Here is a 22,977-nt window from a genome sequence, read left to right as displayed (position 1 = left end):
CAAGCTGTCCATTAAAAAAAATAAAAATAAATTTTTACCAAGTATAACCTAACTAGTGAAATTGAGTAATAAGGATTAAGGACTAATAACATAATGATGACTATATATTATCATACACTCTATTTATCATCATTGTACAAATATAAAACTCATAATTCACATTCCCAATATATTAATTAAAAAATAATAATTAAAAAAAAAAACTTTTTTCAAATCTACCAAAAAAAGGACTTGAAATAGGAAAATACTTTTTTGTACACACCTTTCAGCACGTTTAGGATATTTTTTTATTAACTTATTTAAAAATAGTGTGATAATCATTTTAGTGGTAAGGCAATTCCATGCAAATGAAAAAATGGTGCAATGCATATGAGCACACAATAATTATGGTGGAAACAAATAACAAATGAAAATAATGTTGTAAAATTAATACAAAAGCCAACTATACTATATCAATGTTTCCCATGCATTTTACATTATTTTTTGCCTCCTTAATCATGGACTTTTACTATTTCACATTGGATTTGATCCGCACTATAACGCAGTACTACTGCCTAATTAATTTAAATGATTTTCCAAAACGACAAATCATATTATAAATATAAATATATAAGGAGAGAAAAAAAAAAAAAAAAAAAAAAAAAAGGAACTTTCAAAGCAACTACAAAGGAACAAAATGAGTACACTAATTCATTTTTTAGTGCCATAAAATCACCGACTTAATTCAATTACCACACTTAATTTTCTTGCTAAATTTGCCATTCAGTGACATACAACCTTTCGTTTGGATTCAGTCGTCACATTCGTTATTATTATTGGTTGTACTAAACCATTCTAAGCGGACTTAATACTACTTTATTTTTAATGGCAATTACAACAACTCTCAAATTCGGTTGTAAAGAAAGATAAGGAGAAATAGATTCATTTAACCTTAACTTTAGTTCTTGTATTAGTACTAAAGACAGTTTCTATTGGACGCGTAATTAAAGTCATCAATTGTAATAATGATTTATGCAATGAAAACAAATTGATCCAAAATTATGAACAAAAAGTACCATTCAAATGTGCATATAATAATTTCACCTCTGATTAACATAATTAAGATAGAAATAATAATTAAAAAAAAAAGGAGAGAGAAAAAAAGATGATATGATAATTATAATAATGTGCGTGGTTGATATTCAACCTTAGATTGTCTGATCTAGTACTATGATTACAACTATAATTATAACAACAAAACTAATCAATTATCTAATCCACCCTCCTTTTTTTTTTTCTTTTTTTTCCCAGCCCAAAATTCTTCATTTCTTGTATTCATTCCTAGGACTATATAATTCGATCTTAATCTATATAAAATTTGGTATGTAACAATATAAAATAATTAAAAAAAAAAAGTAGAAAATTGAAAAAAAATTAACCAAGAAAATCACCCAACGTACCTTGGGTAGCATTGTCTAAGGCTTTATCTCTTGAACAATTGATATTCACATTATAATTGGAAGTCCCACCCCCACTAATCGACCCCCCCATTTGCTGATTACTAACATTATTATTATTATTATTATTATTATTATTATTATTATTACTCTTTTCAGCACCCGTGGTTTGGTGTTGCTGACTCATTGCACCTCTCATATTCCCATCATCATCACCTTGTTGTTGTTGTTGTTGTGGTTGTTCTCTACCACCTCTCCAACCACCACTACCACCACCCGTGGTATCCGATGGTAATCGCATCGGCGCGAACCCGAACATGGTTTGATCATGATTCCCAAGCACCCCACCAAGGTCCGGGAACATAACGGGTGGTGGTGGTGGGGGGTTAGCTGCTGAGGCTGATTGCAGAAGAGACTGAAATGACGAATGATGATTATTAGTTGTATTGTTGGATATTGTACTATTTATATTTGTATTAGTATTTGGTTTTTGAGGTAAGGGTCTAAATGGGTAATTATTGTTGTTGTTGTTGTTGTAACCAGCAAGGAGACGTTCGAGTGAACTCGACATCGGATGTGGTAGACCCGACCTAGCTCCGCCCGAACCTGAACTTGACCCGGATAGAAGATCGGTGAGTCTTCGAGATATAAGAGGTGATGCTGCTGCTGAGAATGGAGATGACGGAATGCCAGTGAACTCTTGAACCATCGCTCGGAAATTAGTCGTATCCGTCGTTAGTACCGTGGTTGGCGCTCTTCTTGACGCTCGAGTTCGCTTCCTCGGGTTCTTACCAGTAGCACCAGCAGTGGCGGTTTGTTGATGTGTTGACATAGCTTGTGAGGGTACTGACCTTGGAGGCGGAAGGTGGGTGGTATTAGGGGTAGTGGTGCAACTTTGATTCGGCATCGAAGGAGGAGGAGGAGGAGGAGGTGGAGGTGGAGGAGGATGTGGGTTAGGATCGGGCAAGGTAGAGAATTGGTTATTAGCGGACCACCCGAACATCAAGTTCTGATAATTAGTTTGGGTATCAAAAGAGTCCAAGTAACTAACATGTGCTGAAGATGGCTGAAGTGGTGGCGGAGGAGGTGGTATTTGATTGTTAGGAGATAACACAAACATAGAAAGATTATGACTATTGTTAAAATGAGAAGATGAAGGTAGGGTGTTATTAGTAGTACTACTACTAGTATTACTCAAAAAGTAATTACCTCCTGATAATACTCCGCCGGATTCATATTCTTGATCATCGCCACCACTCGATGATTGCATGCTACTACTATTCCCCGATTCCATGACGGAGAAGCGAGATCGATCTAGAGAAGAAGATTTGGAAGATTTTGGAGGCCCAGGCCAAAATCTTAAAAGATTGGATATCTTTGATCTCTTTTTCTTACTTTTTCTCTTCTTACATTTGAGATAAAAGATTGAATTACTGTTTTTAGAAATAGTGCACTGCAATAGCTAATTAAAAAGGAACAAGAATGAAAAAACAAGGGATTTTTGGGTACTCTCTATGTAGCTGAGCTACCAGCTCTATGTTCTCATGAGAAGAATGATTAGGGTTTATTTTTTGGGGAGAGGAGAAGAAAAGGAGAGAGAAAAGAGGAAAGGTGATATTTAATGAGGAACTTTTTGTTAAAGAGGAAATAAAAATTGTAGAAAAATTGAAAAAAAGAGAGGAAAAATGGAAGTAGCTTACGTTTGAGCTTGGGAAGAAGATCCTTTTAGGGATTGAAGGGGATAGGTGGGGTTTGTGTTTCTCTTTCTCTATATTTTATTTTTCGATTATATATTTTTTTAAATTTCGAAAGTATGGTTTGGACAATGGAGGATGACTCTACTAGCCTATTAGGCTATTAGTATCTCTGTATAGTTGTATGTTCACTTACTTAAGAGAAAGTATAAAGGAGTCACCACTTTTAAAAACTGTAACTTGTATAAGCATAGCTGGTACGTGATCTTTACAATCCGTACCAGTTATATGTCATACCAATGTTTATATTACGAAGTATACTTTTAAATATCGAAAAAAATGAATAACACAATAATAATAAAAAAAGTGAGGTGAGGAAGAATAAGCAGCAGTTGGGTAATGGGGGGTGAAGTAGTCAAACTCAAACAAGGAGAGAGAAAGAAAGGAAGAAGGGGGAGGATGGGGGGTTGGTTGGCGAACTAGTTAGTGGAGTGTGAAAGCAAGAAAACTACGAAAAGGATGTACTACGATTACTCATTTTTGTGGTATATGAAAGGGCCCAATGTATCCAATGCCAATAAACATTAATATTATTATAATTATTTATTTATTATATTAATTGGTTTTATTTATTAATTTAAAACACTAGCATTGTAGCACGCAAACATGAAAATATGATAAAAGTTATGGGCATTAAACAAGGATGGGTTTATATGGGTAAGCTATCCTTTACCTAAAAGTGAAATTTTAAAGAAGGGAAAAAAGTGAACATAATTAATTGATGCTAATTATTATATGGAATGAAAGCAAGGTTTTGCTTCTATGGTCACTATTTCATGCACTCATTACCTTTTTCAACATCTTTTTTTTCAATATTCCCTCTTGTATTTTGTGTTTGGTTTTTACTTTTATTCATAAATTAGGTTTTTATTGCCTTAACTTATACTTTCTCTGTTTTTATTTACTTGCAACACACCTCTTTAACACGCATTTTAAGGGAGATACTAGACTAAGTAAACGGATAAATTAAATCACAAATTTTTACCACCGATAAGAAGAAAGGGATAAGTTGCTACGGTTAAAATTTCATAGCTTAATTAATTCGTTTACCTAGTCTAATTACCTTCTCGAAAAGCGTGATAAAAGGTGTGTTGCAACTATTAAAAAATAGAGAAAGTATATGGTGAATAGCTTTAATAATTTACCACCTTTTTTGAGCTGAGTTTATGTATGTCTCTAATTTTCTTACGGATTGTGAACTATTAAAGGATGTAATGAAAAATAGTTATCTTAATTATAATTATGTTCACTCAATTATAGAATATGTAAGAACATTGTTAAAGGAGGCACTATCACATTCAAATTAATTGGTACGGAGTAATTTTTGTTTTTTTTTTTTTGTTTAAAAATTTATAAAAATTGATTTCCATCCCACTCCCCTTTCGAGTTTCAACCCCTTGTCTTCTCATTTTGTTTACCTTGACACAAGACATGCAATAGTTATAGAATCTATAATGGACGCGAAACAGTGGTACGACAAGGGTAGAGTCAAGCATAAGATGCGATATGATGTTGATAGTAAGGTATATTTAGTTTATTTGGCCCTCCAGTAGCTTGTGAATATGTTTAATTATATCGATAAACCTTGAGAGATGTTGTTTCATCATCACCCTTATGTAATATCAATATATCTCATTAACTTAGACCAATATATTCAGTTATCCTCTATCAATCTCTTGTTTATTAGAATGTGTTTCAAATAAGTTGACTAAAAGCTATATGGTATGACTGTATGAGCCAAAGAAAGTATGTATATGTACAAATTATTCAATATTATATATTTTGGTTGGTATAGAGTAGTTAGATAGCTAGCTTTCAAATTAATGAATCTTGGTTTCTAGCACTATTGCATTAGACATTAGTGGTTCTTGAAGAAACTCGTTACTACAAACCCATAAAAAGTTCATAAAAATACTTGGTATAATGTATTTTTCTATGAAAATAAAATAAAAACATAGACCATGGTTGGCTGGTTGCCTAACATCAACTTCACAAAGGCTAGCTACTCCGTGCATGGTATATGGGTTGCTTAGCAAGTAATCAACATTATCACATGCCCTCAATTAATAGTAGTTTTTTATATTTGTATTTCTTATTTGGTAGGTATATAAATATTTCTTTATTAATTTAACTTTCTTGCATAATTTCTTGAGTTCTTACTTGGTTTATGTCATTTTTTGGGTACATAATTACAAGTGTATTATTTATACAATCATGCGTCATGAACTAGATTAAACTATAGGTAAAATCAATTAAACAAAATTTGAATTCTTTGACCCAATTAATTAAGAAGATATTACATTAGTTTAAAAAAAAATGTAAAGGGTTACGTTGACAGAATCTCTTATTTGCAACCTTGTTAGAATTGAAGAAATAGATATTTCACATGATTCTGGAAATTTTTTTGGTTGAACGACTGGACTGTTCTACCTACTTGTCGTGTTCGTAGTAGAAATTTATATTTTATACTCTACATCACTTGATTGTTTGGCTAATTTTCATATTAACAGCTTACATTTGGGCCTTTAATTAATTATTTTTGTTTGTATTTTATTTTAATTCTACTATTTGATATGATTGGGTTTGCGTTATGCCTAACAATGCAAGATATAGCTTACGTGATAGTCTAAACACCATCTTAGACAAATGTCATTAGTGTATATCTAGCTCAAGATCTTGTAGGATAGTACGTCAACGACTTAAGCAATTAACCATCTCTCAGTTTTTTCACTTAAATCCCAACATTTTTACATAACCCTTTTTTTACTACTTCCTTAGGCTTTACCAATGGCACTTACTGTTTTGCAAGCGATGATCATTCATGGCCTAACTCGATTAATGTGTAGGTTTGAACAACATGAGACGTGTATTATAGCCAAAACCTAGCTAGCTTGAAAAGGTCGGTCGTGACATAAACAATTACATGATTTTGTTGATCTGGACATGAATTAATTATTTTTTACTAAGCCCGACTTGGCTTGGAATTTGATCACCTCTACCATGATCCTTACATCTTACCAATAGTAAAAATCAATTCGCCAAACCTCAGGGTTAGGGCTATCCATGAAAAATAGGATTAGTTGTCGATAAATTACAATAAATCTTGTTTTGACATTGTATATTATTCTCTCGGCAATAATAAGTTTGGAAATTTATTTGTTTTAAGGTGAAAATTCAAACCTAAAAGGCTAAAACATTGTTGGTAATTTTTAGATGGGAAACGAACCTATCTAATACTTTTAATCTAACTTACAAGCCACACCAAAAAAAATGTGACTAATGCAATTGGAATGGAGGGAGCGTCAAATACGTAAACAGAGTTCGTATTGCTTTTAATCTTAAACTATATGGTAGTATATAATAATTAAGGAGTAATTAAGCACCTAATCAAAATCTTTTGTGATTAATTAAGCTTTTGTTACATGGTGTATAATACATCCTTGATGGCTTTCATATTACTTGCAATAATTGCAACGTAATATTTTGACACGTATTTTAAGGAATGAAGAAATTCAATGGTGTTGCAAATTAGCAGAATAATTTAAACAAAAGTAAGATGAAAACTAGCTATTTGTTGTTACTGTGTTGTTAAAGTTATTTTGATCATTGTATCGTTTACACTGCACTCTTATATCTATTTTTTAAAATACGTGTCAAAATACTACTAGTATGTTGTAAGTAATATGAAACTGAGGAAATATAAGCTAATACGCATTTTGATATCAATGGCTAGTAATGATCGTTTGATCCACATCCATGACAACCAAAAATTTGATTTCTTGATTGCTAATATTATCATTACTTGTAAAACTCTAGATCACTTATGTTAATTGACGATTTGACGTTATACGTGATCAAATACCACAATTGATGAATTTATCACTTTGATTAATGCTCCCTTAAAAATATGCTGGTCACTTCATTATTCTAAAGTGACTAACTAATACTAGTAATATTATAATTTATTCGATAAGTAATACGAATATCATTTTCATTATGAAGTATTATACAAATTAAAGTGATGATTGTCTTCAAAAATAAAATAAAATAAAAATAAAAATAAAAAAATTAAAGTGATGACTAGGGTCGGAACTTGGACAACTACACAAATTAAAAGTTGTTAAAGGAAATACCCACATGTTAATTAATTGAATGTAGTTATTCCACATCATTAAAGAAAGAGAAGAGGATGATTAACTTTATAAATTTGGCGGTTACTCTACATATGTACCGATTGGTTTAAGGATGAAATCATGCAGGAGTTCGCTCGTATGAGATCAAACTCTCCTTCGTTATAGTTGTATACCAATGAAATTCTACAGATCTTCTTGCTCCAAGCTAGAGATCGAGGGCCTATTGAATGAATAATGCAAGATACAAGGGCCTATTGTGTCGTTAAGCCTTGGTCGTCTTTTATTCCTACATGTTTGATCTAATGTAAAAAACTCTTTGTGTCTTTTGAGCCCGAGTTAATGTATGTCAACAACCGCGTGTTCTTTGCCTTTCTGTTCTCTTCCCAACATCAATAGAAATGGGGATCCAAAGCCAACACAGGGTAATTTTGGTATCTCCTACAACATGTTCGAAGGAAACTTGGGTTTTCAAGCCGGGGTTTTCTTGTGAGGAAGTTGTATTTATGTTTTATTTGTACCCTATGTAATCTTGGAGCTAGTAAAGCTCCTCTAATTAGCATAGCAAACTTATTCCATCATCTATAATCCTTACCTTTAATTATTAAGCATATGTAAAAAAATAAAAAATTAAAAAATTAAAAAATTAAAATGCAAGATGCATGGAGAAAATTTGAAAAGAATTTGGAGCAATTATTCCAATAGAATTGATTATTGTTCTCAGTAGTGTCTATAAATCCTTGAATTGGTTTCAATTAAGTTGCAATTTGATTGTATTTTTTTTTATTTTTTATTCTCAGGGCATAATTAATTTATGGAGTTGGATATAGACTAATATGTACTTCATGAAAATAGGATAGTACACTCGGGTGCGCTGGTACACCCGAAAGGCTGAAAAAACAAACATAATGTTGTTTGATAAAGAACATACCGTATTTGACAAAGAACATACTTATATTTGACGAAGAATATACCCATATATGTTTGATAATGTGTTCTTTTATACTTATATTCTTTAACATATGTTGATTAAACATGTTTTTTGGGTTTCAATAATATAAAGTATGTTATTTGAATTTGACTCGTATCTTCTTTGAGGTATGAGTGATGCACAAATTCTTTTTTTTTTTTTTAATTATCATATATCATTTTTTTTATTATCTTTGATCAATTTGTTCTTCGGGTATGAATTATATGTTCTTTACATTATAACTCGTGTTCTTTTAACCTGTGTTAATTTGAATTTTGAAATTTAATTTGAAAGTGAAATCTTGAATTTTTTTAGTTGAAAATACTTTAGAGAGAGAAAACTAAAATTATTATGGAAAGTAGAATTTTTGGAGAGAGAGGAAACTATTTTTGGGGAAATGATATCTTTGGTAAAGATTTTTTCCTTTAATGTGTAATTTTTCATAAAATTTTAATAAAGTTTATGTCACGTTCTTTCTGTAATGTCTTTATGTTCTTTAATAATGCATGTTCATTGTTAAACACAAACATGTTCTTTTTCAAAAACCCGCATGTTTCTTTTCGAAAATCTAAACATGTTCTTTATTTAACCATGCTCATTGTGCACCCGGGTGCACAAATCATGCATTATTATATACTTCATATATTATGGTTCGTTGGTTCTATGTGATTTGACCTAATTAGTCTACTAGACTTTGCACATGACAGTCTACAATGTCTATTTAATTTACTATTAATCTCATGTATATAAAATTATAAAAATTTGATAAAATTTTACATTAAAACAAATCTAACAAAATCAATAGAAAGTCTTGATTATTTACCCATATGGCCATATGTATAGAATAATTGTCTCCTAATAAACAATAAAACATATCTAATTAGTACATAAAGAAACTCCTGATTATTTGAATTGTGTGAAAATTTTCTTGTACGCACACAACTATAGCTATCAAAATACAACTCCTCTCAAGGAAAAATTCCAATCCACTTATGACCTGTTTTGATTTGCTGAACTGATTAGAGCTAAATTGAAGTGAAATAAATTGTTTATGAGAGAAAGAAATTAGGATTTGAACTAAACTTATTAGAGCTGAACTACAATTAAGCTAAATAGAACATGCCCTTATTGTTACTGTAATTCTATAATATAGTGCCAATTTTGTATTATACGGTGTTCAAGATGCATTTTTTTACCATCAAAATGGGGTATGAATTACAAAAAATTATTTTAAATTAAAAAAACTGGCATAATTAAACTTCACATTGAGTCGAATTAAAAATATTGTACATGACTATGATTTTCGCATATATTATTAGGTCAAACTTTTTAAATTTTTGACCATGAAAATATAAATGAGCATTATATTACAAGATGACAAGGAGAGTATATCAAATGAGATTTATCCAAAAAAATTCAAAATATAATAAGAAAGGAAGATCACATATTTCTCTCTCCAATCATTTATACACACCAACAATTAATAAATGACATGTCATCTCCTTTCTGTACCCTGCCTTAATTAACTCGTCTCTCCATTTTATATTAGTTGGCACCAATACTGAACTGCCATATCTCTTCCTTCCACATTTCTCTCTCTTATGAATGACTGCTTAAATCGTATGACAGACACGTTATATAATGAAAATTATTTGATATTTTTGTCATAAATAATTTGATGGAACTATATATAAATTCCATGATACATACAAGCCAAAACTTTCCTATTTCTATTAGCATTGTACACACTAGTTTTTAACAACAATAATAATTGATTTTTTTTTCTTTATTTTATTTGACTTCATCTCCATTACCTACTCCCACTACCATTATATTGCTAGTTTGCTACCATGTCAATTCCTCCAACTATTCTTTCTCTCTACCTTATAATTTAAACTCTTTTCTCAAAGCCAATTCAAGCAAGTTTCTCCATGCATGTATCCGTTTATGGCACCATGAATGAAACTGCAACTCCGGCGAGCTTCCCCCCTCTCCTTCCTCCTCACCGTCGTCGTCGTCCGTCCTCAATCCATCACCAATGCATGTAGCCAGGACTACGTACAATCACAAGTCCAACACTGCACACACATACATTCATTCTCAACGCAGCCTAATAAGCTTCGTAGAAGCATTGGTTTGACTAAATTTCGCGGTTGAGCGAAGGATATTTCTTCCAACCAAATGTAACTTAGCAATTACTCCCCCTGTTCCTATTTTTTTGTCCCATTTAACTATGCACGGTCTCCAAGACGCGTTTTAAAACGTCTATATCTTTATTTTCATACACGTAAAAATTATAAAAATGTCATAGTATTAAAATATATCACTCATGATTATATTATTTCTTATAAATTAACGGTAATTTATGGTCAAAGTTTTCAAAATTTGACCTAAAAAATGGCAATGGGGCAGAAATCAAAGGACAAAGGGAGTATATTTTGATAATATTTACAACTAATATAGTAATATTATATATGGTATACCAAGTATTCTTATGTTATCCATGAAAATATGTTAAGGACTCTCTAGAAATTTATACCAGCCATTTTGTTTCAAAATAAAAGTCTTATTTGTCTTTTACACGTATTTTTAACTAGTTTTTTGCCCGAGTAATGCTCAGATATTCACAAGAAAATAAATTATTTTTATAAATTACTATAAGTTTGAGAAGTATCTATTTATGTTATTAAATTATTATAGATTAGATACGGTAATGTAGAGTACTTATTTCTAATTTAGTTTTCTATTTTATTTATTTAAGTTGTTATTGTTGCTCTATTTTTTAGGTTGCATATTCTTCTTCTTTTTTATTTATTTATTTTTTTAATGTTTTTAATTTTCATGAACAAAAAAGAGAAAAAAAAAAAGATTTTTGGCGGAAAACTTTTTAATACAAACTCGACACGTGTACTTTGGGGATAGGGCTGGGGATTACTTTAGTATATTAGTAAGTATATAGAAGTATTGATAATTTAAAGCAAATAGATAAGGAAATAAGGTATGTAAAATTGGGTGACTTACACGAATATTTAAAAGAAGAGAACAAATAAAGTTTGGTTTATTTAGGGACAAAGTGATTTTTTTTTTGGTGAAGTAATATTTTTTTTTGGTGAAAAAATACATTTAATTTAGATGGAGGGATTATATTAAGTCTAGATACAGGTAAAGTATAATAATATGAAGTGACAAGAATATGACCTAACTATTAATTAAATTAAACTTTGCTTATAGTGTACTCAATATATTAATGATATAACAGCTATACTTATTTATTAATTGAAAAACCTTAACATGAGTACTAATGAGCAATTGAATTCAAAATAGTTTAGTGAAATCCAATCGAAAAATATGCCATTAATTTTAATAAATAAACTTCCATTACTGCACAAATAAAACCAATGCTATATGTCAATCAAATTTGTCAATGATTCTAGTTGTTAAACAACTAATATGATTAAGTCATTTCTCCCATGCCTAAATAAACAAATGGATTTAGAATATAAATACTCCTCTCTTTGCTTAAATGTTGCAACAATTAACTTTTAAAAAAAGTTTCACTATATTACATTTTATGTTTTAAATTAAGGAAGATTATTGTATCGGCAAGGACTAGCTAGTAAGGTGTTAAATTTTGAGATAATATGAAATGGGTTTGGACAACTCGAATAAGAAGAAGGAGAGTTTGGTATACAAACAAGGCTAAGAACATTCCATACTAAAACCAATTGGTGATAGTAGGGGTAAATAAGTAATTCTCTACCTTATAAAGTGAAACAATCGCTCCTCTTTTTTTAATGTGGGACACTCGTAAGTGGGTTTACAACGGGTTTAAACATAAGATGACCATTTTCTCTGGAGAACACTGATTATTCTACTAAACGGAGATAATGTATGAGAGTTTCTTTATTGATATGGTAAATCAAGTTAATCAATAACTTGAAAAATTCCTATTCTTTTATGATAAGTTCTCAATAATTCCTTCAAACCTAGCTTTTTGGAGGATCTCGATTTGAATGATAGTTTTATATGCTCCCCTTTTTCCTTCAAAAGAAAATTAACGAAAATGAAAAGATTGCACCACTAATACGATGCTACTACTTTATAAGGAATTTTGAGCATTATAAACCTAGAGACAATTACATTTGGAGTATGATTTAACACATATGACATATTATAATGAGAAGTCATAAACGCAATAGTAAATAATCCTACTGACTCGTGGCCTATTGCTATATTTGCTTATTGATTCTAAGATGAAACTTTTAAAACTGATCAACGTTCCTTTTGTACAGATCGGTTTGTAGACTTACTTAAACTTTTATTTTAACCATCTTAACTCAGTAGCAAATTCAAACATCTGTTACCTTTAATTCAAAATGGAGGAAAATATTTAAGAAATGATTTTTTCTATTTTTTTTTTTTTTTTTTTTTGACAAAAAGAAATGATTTGAATGTACTACAATATATAAAAAAAGTTGACAAAAAAAAAAAGAAATATTGAAATCCAAATTAGTTTGAGACATTTCTTAATCTTTCTAGAGTGGTCCTTGGTGAGTTGGATATTCGATTACTTGCTATCTATTCTCATCTTTGAATTTGATTGCTCGAAAAGACATAAATTTTATTCCTCCAAAAAAAAAAAGAAGAAGAAAATCCCTTTCCGTACAACTTCTTCATGGTAGTGAAAGGTCAAAAAATACACAAATAATTTGTCGACTGCAGCTGTGATGGTGTTTAGTGATAGCTATATTTCATTATTTCTTCAGGTTTTGCCTAACTTTTTAGCACCACTTTAACTTACAACAATTTTACTTCATTTTACTTGAAAAAGAAATGTGCTTATATTATTTAGTAGACCTATACATCACCTAACATTTAGTTATTTTTAGTTGCCAACTAAAGTCTAATCTACTATGCCAAAATAACAACCAAATAATTTATTTGCAAATATGTTCAAAATCTTTGATATCATAAGGTGGTAAACCAATTATTAGTATAGGGTCAAATTTGATTCAAGTAAAATTTATGACCAACACTTGTAGAGATACTTGTTTGTCGTGTGTCTTATATTAGGAGGTTTTTATTTATTTATTATTATTATTATTATTATAGAAAAATAACAAAAACCTACAAAGTCAATCAACTTATAAGAAATTAGTGGGGAGCCGAGATACAATCTGGACCCCCACTCCTCTAGCTATAGCAAACCCTATTATTATTGTTATTATTATTATTTATTTTCAGATTCCTTGATTTCATATAGTAGGCTCAACTTAATCTAAATTACCTATTCGTGGGTTCACCTCAAATTTTAGAATAATTTGGGTTCCTTGATTGCATATTGATCGAGTGGAATCCTTATTATATTGAACTAGATGAAGCCCGTGCGATGCACGGTTTGTTAGTATTTTTTAAAAAGATATTTTTCATATTTATGCGATTAAAATTGTTATGATATTAGTTTTAAAATATTAGATAAAATTCATAATCTCAAAAGATAATATTTTGTATATAATTACTTTAAACTTTAAAATTTCATTCGTCAATTTTGCTTACGTGTCATTTGAATTATTTAATTGTAAAAGAAATTAATAATCTCTTATTTAATTGGCTACAACTTAAATTTATAATCCTACATGACACACTAAGAAAATTAAATCCTACGTGGCTCTCTAAAAACTCGGGGAAAAACTCCCCTTTATATATATATATTAGATTATTACCAACACGTTAAACACATGTTAGTTGTGCTTTGATTGATAATATTCTTTAGAAGCACCATAATTGCTAGGATAAATTGGGACTGAGGCGAATCTATATGACGACACCATTATACAAGTATACATTACAAGCAACATGTGAAAGACAAATATACCCCTATGACCAAAAACCAAATACTTTTTGGTTATAAGTCTTTTCAATTCTTTGTATAATCTGATTATATTTAAGATTATTGTCAATTAGTCACATTACTTTTCAAATCGGACCAAGTTAGGTAAAGTTTAGCTTAAGTCAAACTAGTTTCAGGTTAGACAATTGAGTATGGTTCAAATTTGCTGCATCTTAAAATTCTTATTAATGGTAATAAAATTTCCAAAAATACACGTTCAAATACATCATTCTAGTCATGGAGAAATATAAAAGGTCCAAATAGAAATGCACAAAATAGGAGAAATTTGTCCTACAAAAACTTCATGTCAGACAAAAAACTAAAGTAATTTATAGCAATATAAAACAAAAGGGAAAAAAACAACTGACAATTCCCCAACGTGCAAATCAAAATGGTTAAAAATAATTAAATAAATAACAATTTCTTTTTCGACTTCATCTAGCACCTCATCTCAATTAGAAAAAAATTTCGTCTACGAGTTTAAAAGAGTGTTTAACCAATAATCATACAGATGCTGGACCGGCCGGTTAGCGTTATCTACGGCTGAATGACAAATAGAGGCTGCAAAGGCACCAAGGCAAGTCAAAGATGATTTTAGTTGGAAGCAGAAAACAAGTTTGTATACTCCATAACAAAAACATTCAAGAAGGGAACTTACTGTATCTAAGCTGACGGGTTTCCCATCTTCTGCTACAACTTCAACAACTGTCCCGGCTTGATCAGCCTATAGAAAACAATTTTTATCAGAATTTACAATTTGCAGGCCATACATACCATTATCGCCATCTTAAGATGGAAATGTAAGTGTCCATCTATTTATGAACATAGCATTCACTCATCATGAAGGATCTATAGACTACATATCCAATAGTCTAAAGACGGAAAAGTGCTGAACTTTATGCTAATTGATCATCAAGAAAAGGTTTCTCTTCTAAGCGAAGTCAATTCAGCTAGCAGAAGGTGTGGCTGTTAGGCTACCAACTCAATCAAGTTTTACCTCACACATCAAGAATCAAATTGGCCAAAGGGTCCCCTACTAATTTGAAAGCGAAATGAAATCAGGATCTGCCAAACTACAATTGACCGACGCATATCTGGAAATTATAAAACAACTTAGCTATTCAATCAGCTACAAATCATGTAAAAAAGGTCGCTAAAATCTGGAATCTTTCCAAAACAGCTTAGAGAAAAATTGTTATGAGGTGAAAGAGGAAAGTGACATTGTTGCAATATTGTGAAAATAACAGCAACTCAGTGCTGACTGTGTGGCCTAAAAGGCCTCAGTGCTGACTGTGTGGCCTAAAAGGCCCAGAGGAGCACTTGTTAAATCTCTTAACAGTGAATGCTGATGGGGCAGGAAACAGAGAAAGGTCAACCCTAGGCTGGGATGTGGCATGCCCACCTCACAGGAATCTACAACAGAAAGGCTAAATCATAGACGAAAAATAAAAGTTTGATCTTAATAAGAAACAGTAGCAATAAGCTTAGCATATGTGGGCAAAATCCTTTCAGAAAGCTTGGTAAAAAGAAAATAGGTAACATAAAAAAAAGATCAGTCAAAAATCTGAAACCATAAAATAGCAATTTATCATAATCCATAAGCTTGTATCCATTAAAGTTACATTATTAGAGCAATGCCAATGGTGTTAAATAAAATTCTTCATGAGGTAAAATTATGAGAAAAAATTTGACTCTACATCTTCCATCAATGGGGCGGGCTGGTCTTCCTCATGGGGAAAGATAGTTTTCCTCACTCGGCAAGGAAAAATTAACAAATTAGATCCTGCCATGTGTCCCTATCAGCTCTATTTGTAAAATGTTACTATTTTTAACCGTTGTTTTAGCCAAAACTTATTTATATAAATAAGAAGATATATACCAATAATCATTAAATTTTGAGATCTATAAATGGAGACCCATTTTGCTATATTTTTACACAATTTATAAAATCACTTTTCACTATCAAAACTAATTAAATCAACATTTCATTCCCCAACACTTTGTTTAGATAGAAGGAAAAAAAGAGAAAGGGAGGAGTACAATGTCTCTTGTTTGGGAGAAGGATTGGGAAAGGAAGGTGAAGGAGAGAGAGCGATCCATTGTCCCTCTCTCTTTAATAAAAAATAATCCCTTCAAAATTGAAGAGATTTGGAGGGAAAATGAAATTCACCTTAACTTCTTTCTTTCTTGTCCAAACAAAGCGTAAAATTATTATTACCATAATTTAGATTAGTTAGATAGGAGAGAAAAAGCGAAAGTAGGAAAGCACGATTTTTTTTCTCACCAAATTTCCTCGTGGGGATAATGGTGTAGAAGAGTGAGAAAGTAAGTAGAGAGAGATTGGTGAGGAAAATTTTTCTCATGGAGAGTGTTCTGAGTCAGACCTCTGAAGTCTGAACAGTGAACACAGCTGAATGAGTATATGGAAAGTATGTTGATTCCATTTCAGCAAGTCAAGTTTTGACTACTTTTCCCTATATACACTCATTATAATAAATCCCATCTCTTTACAGTGATTAGGTAAATTGTATCTGAAAAGTGATATCTATACAGGGCACTGACATAAATCCTAGGAAATCCAAGATTACCCATATTAAGTGGCAATTCAATTATATATGGTCTTGCATTGGACCTTATTTGGGGTTGGGTGTGGGATACTCACCTTTTGTACCAAATCAGGATTATGACGCAGAACATTTAACTCAAGTACAATCAGCCATTGAGAGCATAAATAAGAGCATTATGCATGAGTCTAGCGGTAAAATGTGTTTCCAAACCTATTTCTTTACTATTTTTTTTTCTTTCTTTTTTATTTATTTATTTTTTTTTATTTTTTTTTTTTTTATCAGAAGTATTTCCACAAACTCTACAATGCTCAATTAAAGAGTCTTGGGTTTAACAATGGAATTTTACCTGAACTTTATGCACTTTGTCTAAAACACTAGGTGGAAATACTGTGCAAAACTTTACCTACACAAGTTTAGCCTGACATGAAAGTAATGTATCGATACCATATTAGCGATCAGTGGAATGGACTGCTGTTTTTATTTCTTCTATTTCTAATAAATAATCTGTCAACATAATTGGGAATATGTTTGTAATGCTCTTTGTTGGTCAATCAGCAGCATAAAGCCATAAGAGACTCATAATATTAATGGGATTTCTCTAATTGGTATTAAAAGATCCAACCTCCAACAGATAGGACCATTCATTTATTAAGTATATTTCACATGGATTTCAGAAATCACAACTGAAAGGTAGACAAATATGTGAACATGGAGGTTCAGGAAAAATAAACCTCAAATTTCAAACTGACATACAATAACTAATTCTCGTAATGTTAGCTAAATAACATGAAAAAAATATATTACGGAGTAGGATTGAAAGGTAGCTATCAAAATCATCATAATCTAAGCAGACTGTAGATAAGAGACTTACTTCAATTTCGTTCATTAACTTCATGGCTTCAATAATACATACGACCTGTCCTTTCTGCACTTTGTCTCCAACCTATTATAATAATATTGGAAAAGAAAAAAAAAATTAACTCAATTTTAGTAACAATCTTTTTTTTAGTTACAATTTTAGTTACAATCTACAATGAGTCAATGATGGTTGAAATTCTGAACTTGAACATGCAAGATAAATCAACAAATTTCAAGGCAATCATGGAAATGCAAATAAAAATACTAACCTTTACAAATGGTGGGGAATTAGGTGCAGGACTTCGATAAAATGTCCCAGACATAGGGCTCTTTAGGGGAGGAACTGATGACTTGGCAGCTGGTGGAGCAGGTGCTGGGGACGTTGAGGGTGCAGGGGCGGCTACTGCCGAAGAAGCAGGTGGGCTAGCTTGTGGTGGTGCAGTAGGTGTAGAAGGTGCCTGCATCATATACATAGGAGGGGGTGTTGGTTGTGAAATGGCTTCCTTTTTACGAATCAATAGTTCACAGTCATGTTGCTTCATCTGCAACTCCACAATGTCTCTTGAGTCTACAAGCCTGCAAAATAAAAAAATGATTTGTCACATATTTAAGCTTGATTAAATTACATACAAAAAGAAAGAGTAATTAAGTCCATTACTTGATAAGACCAGCAACTTGGGTGATAAATTCAGATATAGATTCCTCTGTAGCCACTGGTGTTGAAATAGACTCACTTGATGGTTTGCCATTCTTTGTCTCCTTTGCAGAAGCTTCAGATTTACTTGAAGCTTCACCTATGCTAGCCTTTAATGACAACAAAGTGGGTAATGAATATCAATGGAGAAATTTCATGGAATAAGGATAATCCTTGAAAAACAAAATTACAAGAAGCTTACATTGTTCAATTGGGCCTTAGCTGCAACAGAATGTGTGATAACAGATCGGGAACTCTGCAACAAAACAAAAAAGAAGGAATTCTTAATGATGCAGAATTGCAGATGCCCCAACAACACCTACCATTCTCTGATTTCCCTCTCTTCTACAATTTCATCAATTTTCACTGTTTGCTTTTAAACGCAGTTTGCTGTTAATGGCAGTTTTACCATATTCATATGCCCTACTTTGACCACAACTTTTACTTTTTTAATCAATGTATTTTTGTAAAAGATTGTTTGATTCGTCCTCATGTATACTTCCAAAATATAAACTTTTTATAATTTTTACTAATACATGGTTAAAGATATTAACGGTCAAAATAGTGTGTTGGCTAGTGTGAAAGTTAAAATGTTGCACTTAAATGTTAATATAACTTTGATTCAGGAGTGCTTCAAATATTTACCATTTAAAAGTACAATTTTTTTTACACATCACATAATGAGTCACAACAAGAACATCCAAAATGCAATAATATGCCCGTCAAAAAAAAAAAAAAATGCAATAATATGATGTGTTGTACGCTGGGACTATGGGTGGGAGGATACTTTTGCTACAGACCTATACTAACTATATTCAACAAAACTTTGCATAGCTTTGGTTAATTCTATAGGGTCTTAAATGCTAAACTTATATCCATTTCAATCTTTTAAAAAGTTCAACTGTTATAAGACTGAAAATGTTGACTATGAAACAATTTAATCAAATAAAAACAAAGATCAGTTTCATAACTTGAAACAACCATTTGTGTACACTCAATCTGAGGAAAAGTAAACATTGTTTAGGATCAAAGTGAGAAATAAAGAGACAAAAGGAGAATAAAGGGAAAGATAAAAAAGCAAAAAGGTTATATTACGATATTAGAACTAGTAATAGATTATATATGGCCTACGTATGCCATAATGTCTAGTTTTTTTTTTTTTTTTTTTTTTTTTTTTTTTTTTTTTTTTTTTTTTTTTTGTGCAAATGAATGTTCTTGCATGCTTTTTTGTGGGGGTAAATATTAAATTTTGACCTAACTATATTGCAACATTATAGTTCCTTGCAAACAAATGCAATAGGAAATTTTCTTTTCTCATGTTCATGGTCAAATGAAAGCCGGATAAAAGATTAACTCACACAATGAATCCTTTACTCCTATAACCTAACAGCTACTCCTTCCACCCCTAAATGCATGCACCATATTCTTTTTTGGGTGTCCTTAAACGAATTCTCCATTTCATTCACGATCGTGTGGTCTCATTGCATTACTCTCTGTTCAACATGTAGTCCCGCACTCCCACTAGTTTACATTTTCATCAACATATACTTTTAGGGATCCCTGATAGGGATAGAGGAAACAATCAAGATCCCACATAACTCTATAGTTTATCCTCAAGAAGATAGTTTAGTTGGAGGGAACATAGCCTACGAGGCACAAACACGCACTAAAGGGGTTGAAACCTCTGCCATTTTTGCACTCCTCGGCCAATTGATTGAGACACGTTAACTTTTCAACAAATAATCTCTCTCTATGAAAGTATCAAGCACAATTTCCAATACTTGTATTTATAACAGCACTATGCACTACTATTTCATAAAAGCTTAAACTGCTCAAAAGTTCTTTTATCTATCAGCTACACAGAAGTACCTTCAACTTAGCAAGACCACCAACCCATCACAGCTGAAAACCTATGTTTTTTTTTATGTTGCCTATTGCACTATAGGTGCTGAGAGAAACTAATCCAAAGCCAAAGTCTAAACCTTTCATCATCATCCAATTCTCCGTTTAGTAAATGTTAATTGTGAATACTTCATTTAAGCCCATTTAAGCCCTATAACACGCAAACATCCATGGAAATTTATTCTCTCAATTTAATGATCAAACACATGAAATATTGGCAAGAGTTTCCACAAAAAATTACCAGACAAAAGTTTAACTCAAAAACCGAATCTTTCACTTACAGCATAGCATTGTTCCATCCCTAAAAGCATACACCATTTTCCTTTTTTTGGATGTACCTTAATAAATGCTCCATTCCAATCGAGATCCCAAATTACTCTATAATTTATCCTCTAGAGGGTAGATTTGGTGGATGTAACATGGGCCTAACTCATGAGGCACAAACAAGCGGTAAAACAAAACCCCTCAACCATGATTGCACTTCTCAACGAGATGATTGAAATACATTAACCTTTCAATATATAATCTTACTCTTTCTCCACAGAAGGAAGTATCGAGCTCATTTCCACTAGTCGTATTCATGACAACGGTAAGCATTAAAATTTCTTAAAAGCTAAAATTGCTCAAAAGATCTTTAATCTATAAACTTGCTTAACTACACCTAGTAATAATAATGGTGAACGCACTTACAGTGTATAGCAGCAGCAAAAATCTCTACACAAAAGTGCTCTTATCTACGTTAGACCACCATCCCATCACAACTGAAAACCTAAGGTCGCCTATTCCACTATTCATATAATGAGAAATTAGCCTAAAAGTGATGAATCATATCTTAATATCATTTCAAACAACCCCACAAACTGAAATTACCCGATATCCTATGTTACTCGGACTCTTCATTTCACCTTACGTACTCGTGTCGGACCCTTGACACTCGGACATGGGTGGGACACTTGGACACTTCATTTTAGTTAAAAATCATGGAAATTTTTCAAAAAAATAGCCGGGTCGGACACTTGGACACGTATCCGTGTCGGACATGGGAACCCGAGTCCAAGTAACATAGCCGATATCATCCATCCGAAGTCTAAACCCTTCCACCATCATCCAACTCTTAGTTATTCAAGTGTTAATAATACTCAAGCTCCAAGACAAACAAACATCCATGGAGCTTGATTATCTAATATTTCGAAAATGGAATGTTTTCGGTGCTTGATTGAAGCAGGAAAGCTCGAAACAACACAAAGTACAACTGTACAAGCATAATAAAGTACTATCATCAATTACCATAAAGTTTACAGTACATGTCTTAACTCAAACAAACCATTTTTTTACCAAATGTGCAACCCTTATACCATTAAAGGTTCATTTGAGCTAATTTGTCAACTAAAAAGCCATTTCTTCATTAATCCTAATTCCTAACCCTTTTCAAATAGTAGAAACATTAAACATTCAAATAATTAATCAGTTTATAAATACAAATCCAACTAATCTCCAAGATTTAACAAATTCATAGTTTATAGAAATTAACGACAAATGTATCAAGCAAATGCATAAATGGCATCAATTAAACACTGCTGAAAAACCTAATACTCAATACGATCAACATTTTACAACACACAAATTAAATTCACAATACATCGTTAATCGATCTAGCATATAAAAATCTAAATATCTAATCAATCAAACAGATCCAGTAAAATAAACAGAAATTAAAAAAAAAAAATTGAAAACCTTGGAAAAAAGACGGAGGTCGGGTTTAGAGGAGAGAGAAAAAGCAGCATTGGAAGGAGAGAGAAGTTGACGACGGCGACCGAGAAGAGAGAGTGAAGAAATGGTGGTGGTGGTGGTGGTATTAATGGCGGATTTATCGGCGACAATAGCGACGGCTGGAGTAGGAATACACGACGACATTGAAATAGTGGTAGTGTTGGTATTGGTGAGTTATAGTTGGACTAGTTGGACTAGTTGGAGTTGGAGTTGGAGTTGGAGTTGCAGTTGCAGTGATAAATTTGGGGGAAAGGTGGGAAGTAGAGAGATTGGAATTTTGGTTTGGGGGAGAAGGAAGAAACTCACAGTTTAGGATTATTTGTTTTATTTTTGAGTCTCAACTGAATTTTGTGGGGTCGCATTTATTTATTTATTTACTTTTTTTTTTTTTTTTGACATTTTTTGTTTGGAGTTTGAGGAAAAGGATTTTTGATATGGAGGCCCAAGGGGTTGGTTTGGTTTTTATCCATTGTTTGTTTTAATTAGGCCGGGCTACAAGCCTACAACTTTTCTTGGGAAAAATATATATATATGTATCCAACTTAAAAAGGAAAAAAAAAAAAAAAAAAAAAAAAAAAAAAAGCAAAAATAGAGTAAGTTGGAATTTATGGGAATTTCCACCCCCACAAAATATAGGAAATTAATTACCTATCCCCCTCTTGGTCATTCAAAATTCATGGGAATTCCAACTTTCCATTGCACAACCAAACAACTTAAAGAAATTCCTAGGAATTTCATTTGGGAAATAATTTCCCATGAAATACAACTTTTTATGGGAATTTATTTCCCATTTTATCCAAACGAAGCCTTAAAATCTGACGCATTATTCATTTTATTTTTTTATATCGGGAAAGTATATGAATTTAGAGCCCTTCATCTAAGAAAAAGATCAATAGAATCTAGAAGCCCTTTTATCTTAGGGATAGCTTAATAGATTGAGATGAACGAGTATTAATTTGGTTTAATAGTTATATTGTTGCATGATAAGGTTCAAAATAAGTGTTCT

General features: G+C 31.7%; 2 protein-coding genes across 2 annotated transcripts; both read right to left on the bottom strand.

Annotated features, from left to right (window-relative positions):
* Positions 1-1,413: 1,413 nt before the first annotated feature.
* LOC145584290 (uncharacterized) lies at positions 1,414-3,130 on the bottom strand. The gene has a single exon (XM_081641163.1). It carries the CDS (start codon positions 2,728-2,730, stop codon positions 1,414-1,416), a length of 1,317 nt encoding a protein of 438 aa, XP_081497289.1. The 5' UTR covers positions 2,731-3,130.
* An 11,300-nt stretch (positions 3,131-14,430) lies between these two features.
* LOC145585288 (biotin carboxyl carrier protein of acetyl-CoA carboxylase 1, chloroplastic-like) lies at positions 14,431-22,301 on the bottom strand. Its single transcript, XM_081642003.1, has 7 exons — positions 21,936-22,301; positions 18,502-18,555; positions 18,264-18,409; positions 17,875-18,181; positions 17,619-17,690; positions 14,839-14,904; positions 14,431-14,741 (listed from the first exon to the last, which is right to left on the bottom strand). Exons 1-7 carry the CDS (start codon positions 22,113-22,115, stop codon positions 14,718-14,720), a joined length of 849 nt encoding a protein of 282 aa, XP_081498129.1. The 5' UTR covers positions 22,116-22,301; the 3' UTR covers positions 14,431-14,717.
* Between the last annotated feature and the right edge of the window lie 676 nt (positions 22,302-22,977).

Source organism: Chenopodium album, chromosome 16 (assembly GCF_948465745.1).
Source record: "Chenopodium album chromosome 16, dcCheAlbu1.1, whole genome shotgun sequence".
In the NCBI taxonomy this organism is placed as follows: domain Eukaryota; kingdom Viridiplantae; phylum Streptophyta; class Magnoliopsida; order Caryophyllales; family Amaranthaceae; genus Chenopodium; species Chenopodium album.
Note: the sequence above shows the minus strand (reverse complement) of the source record. Positions and strands in the feature narration are given on the sequence as shown.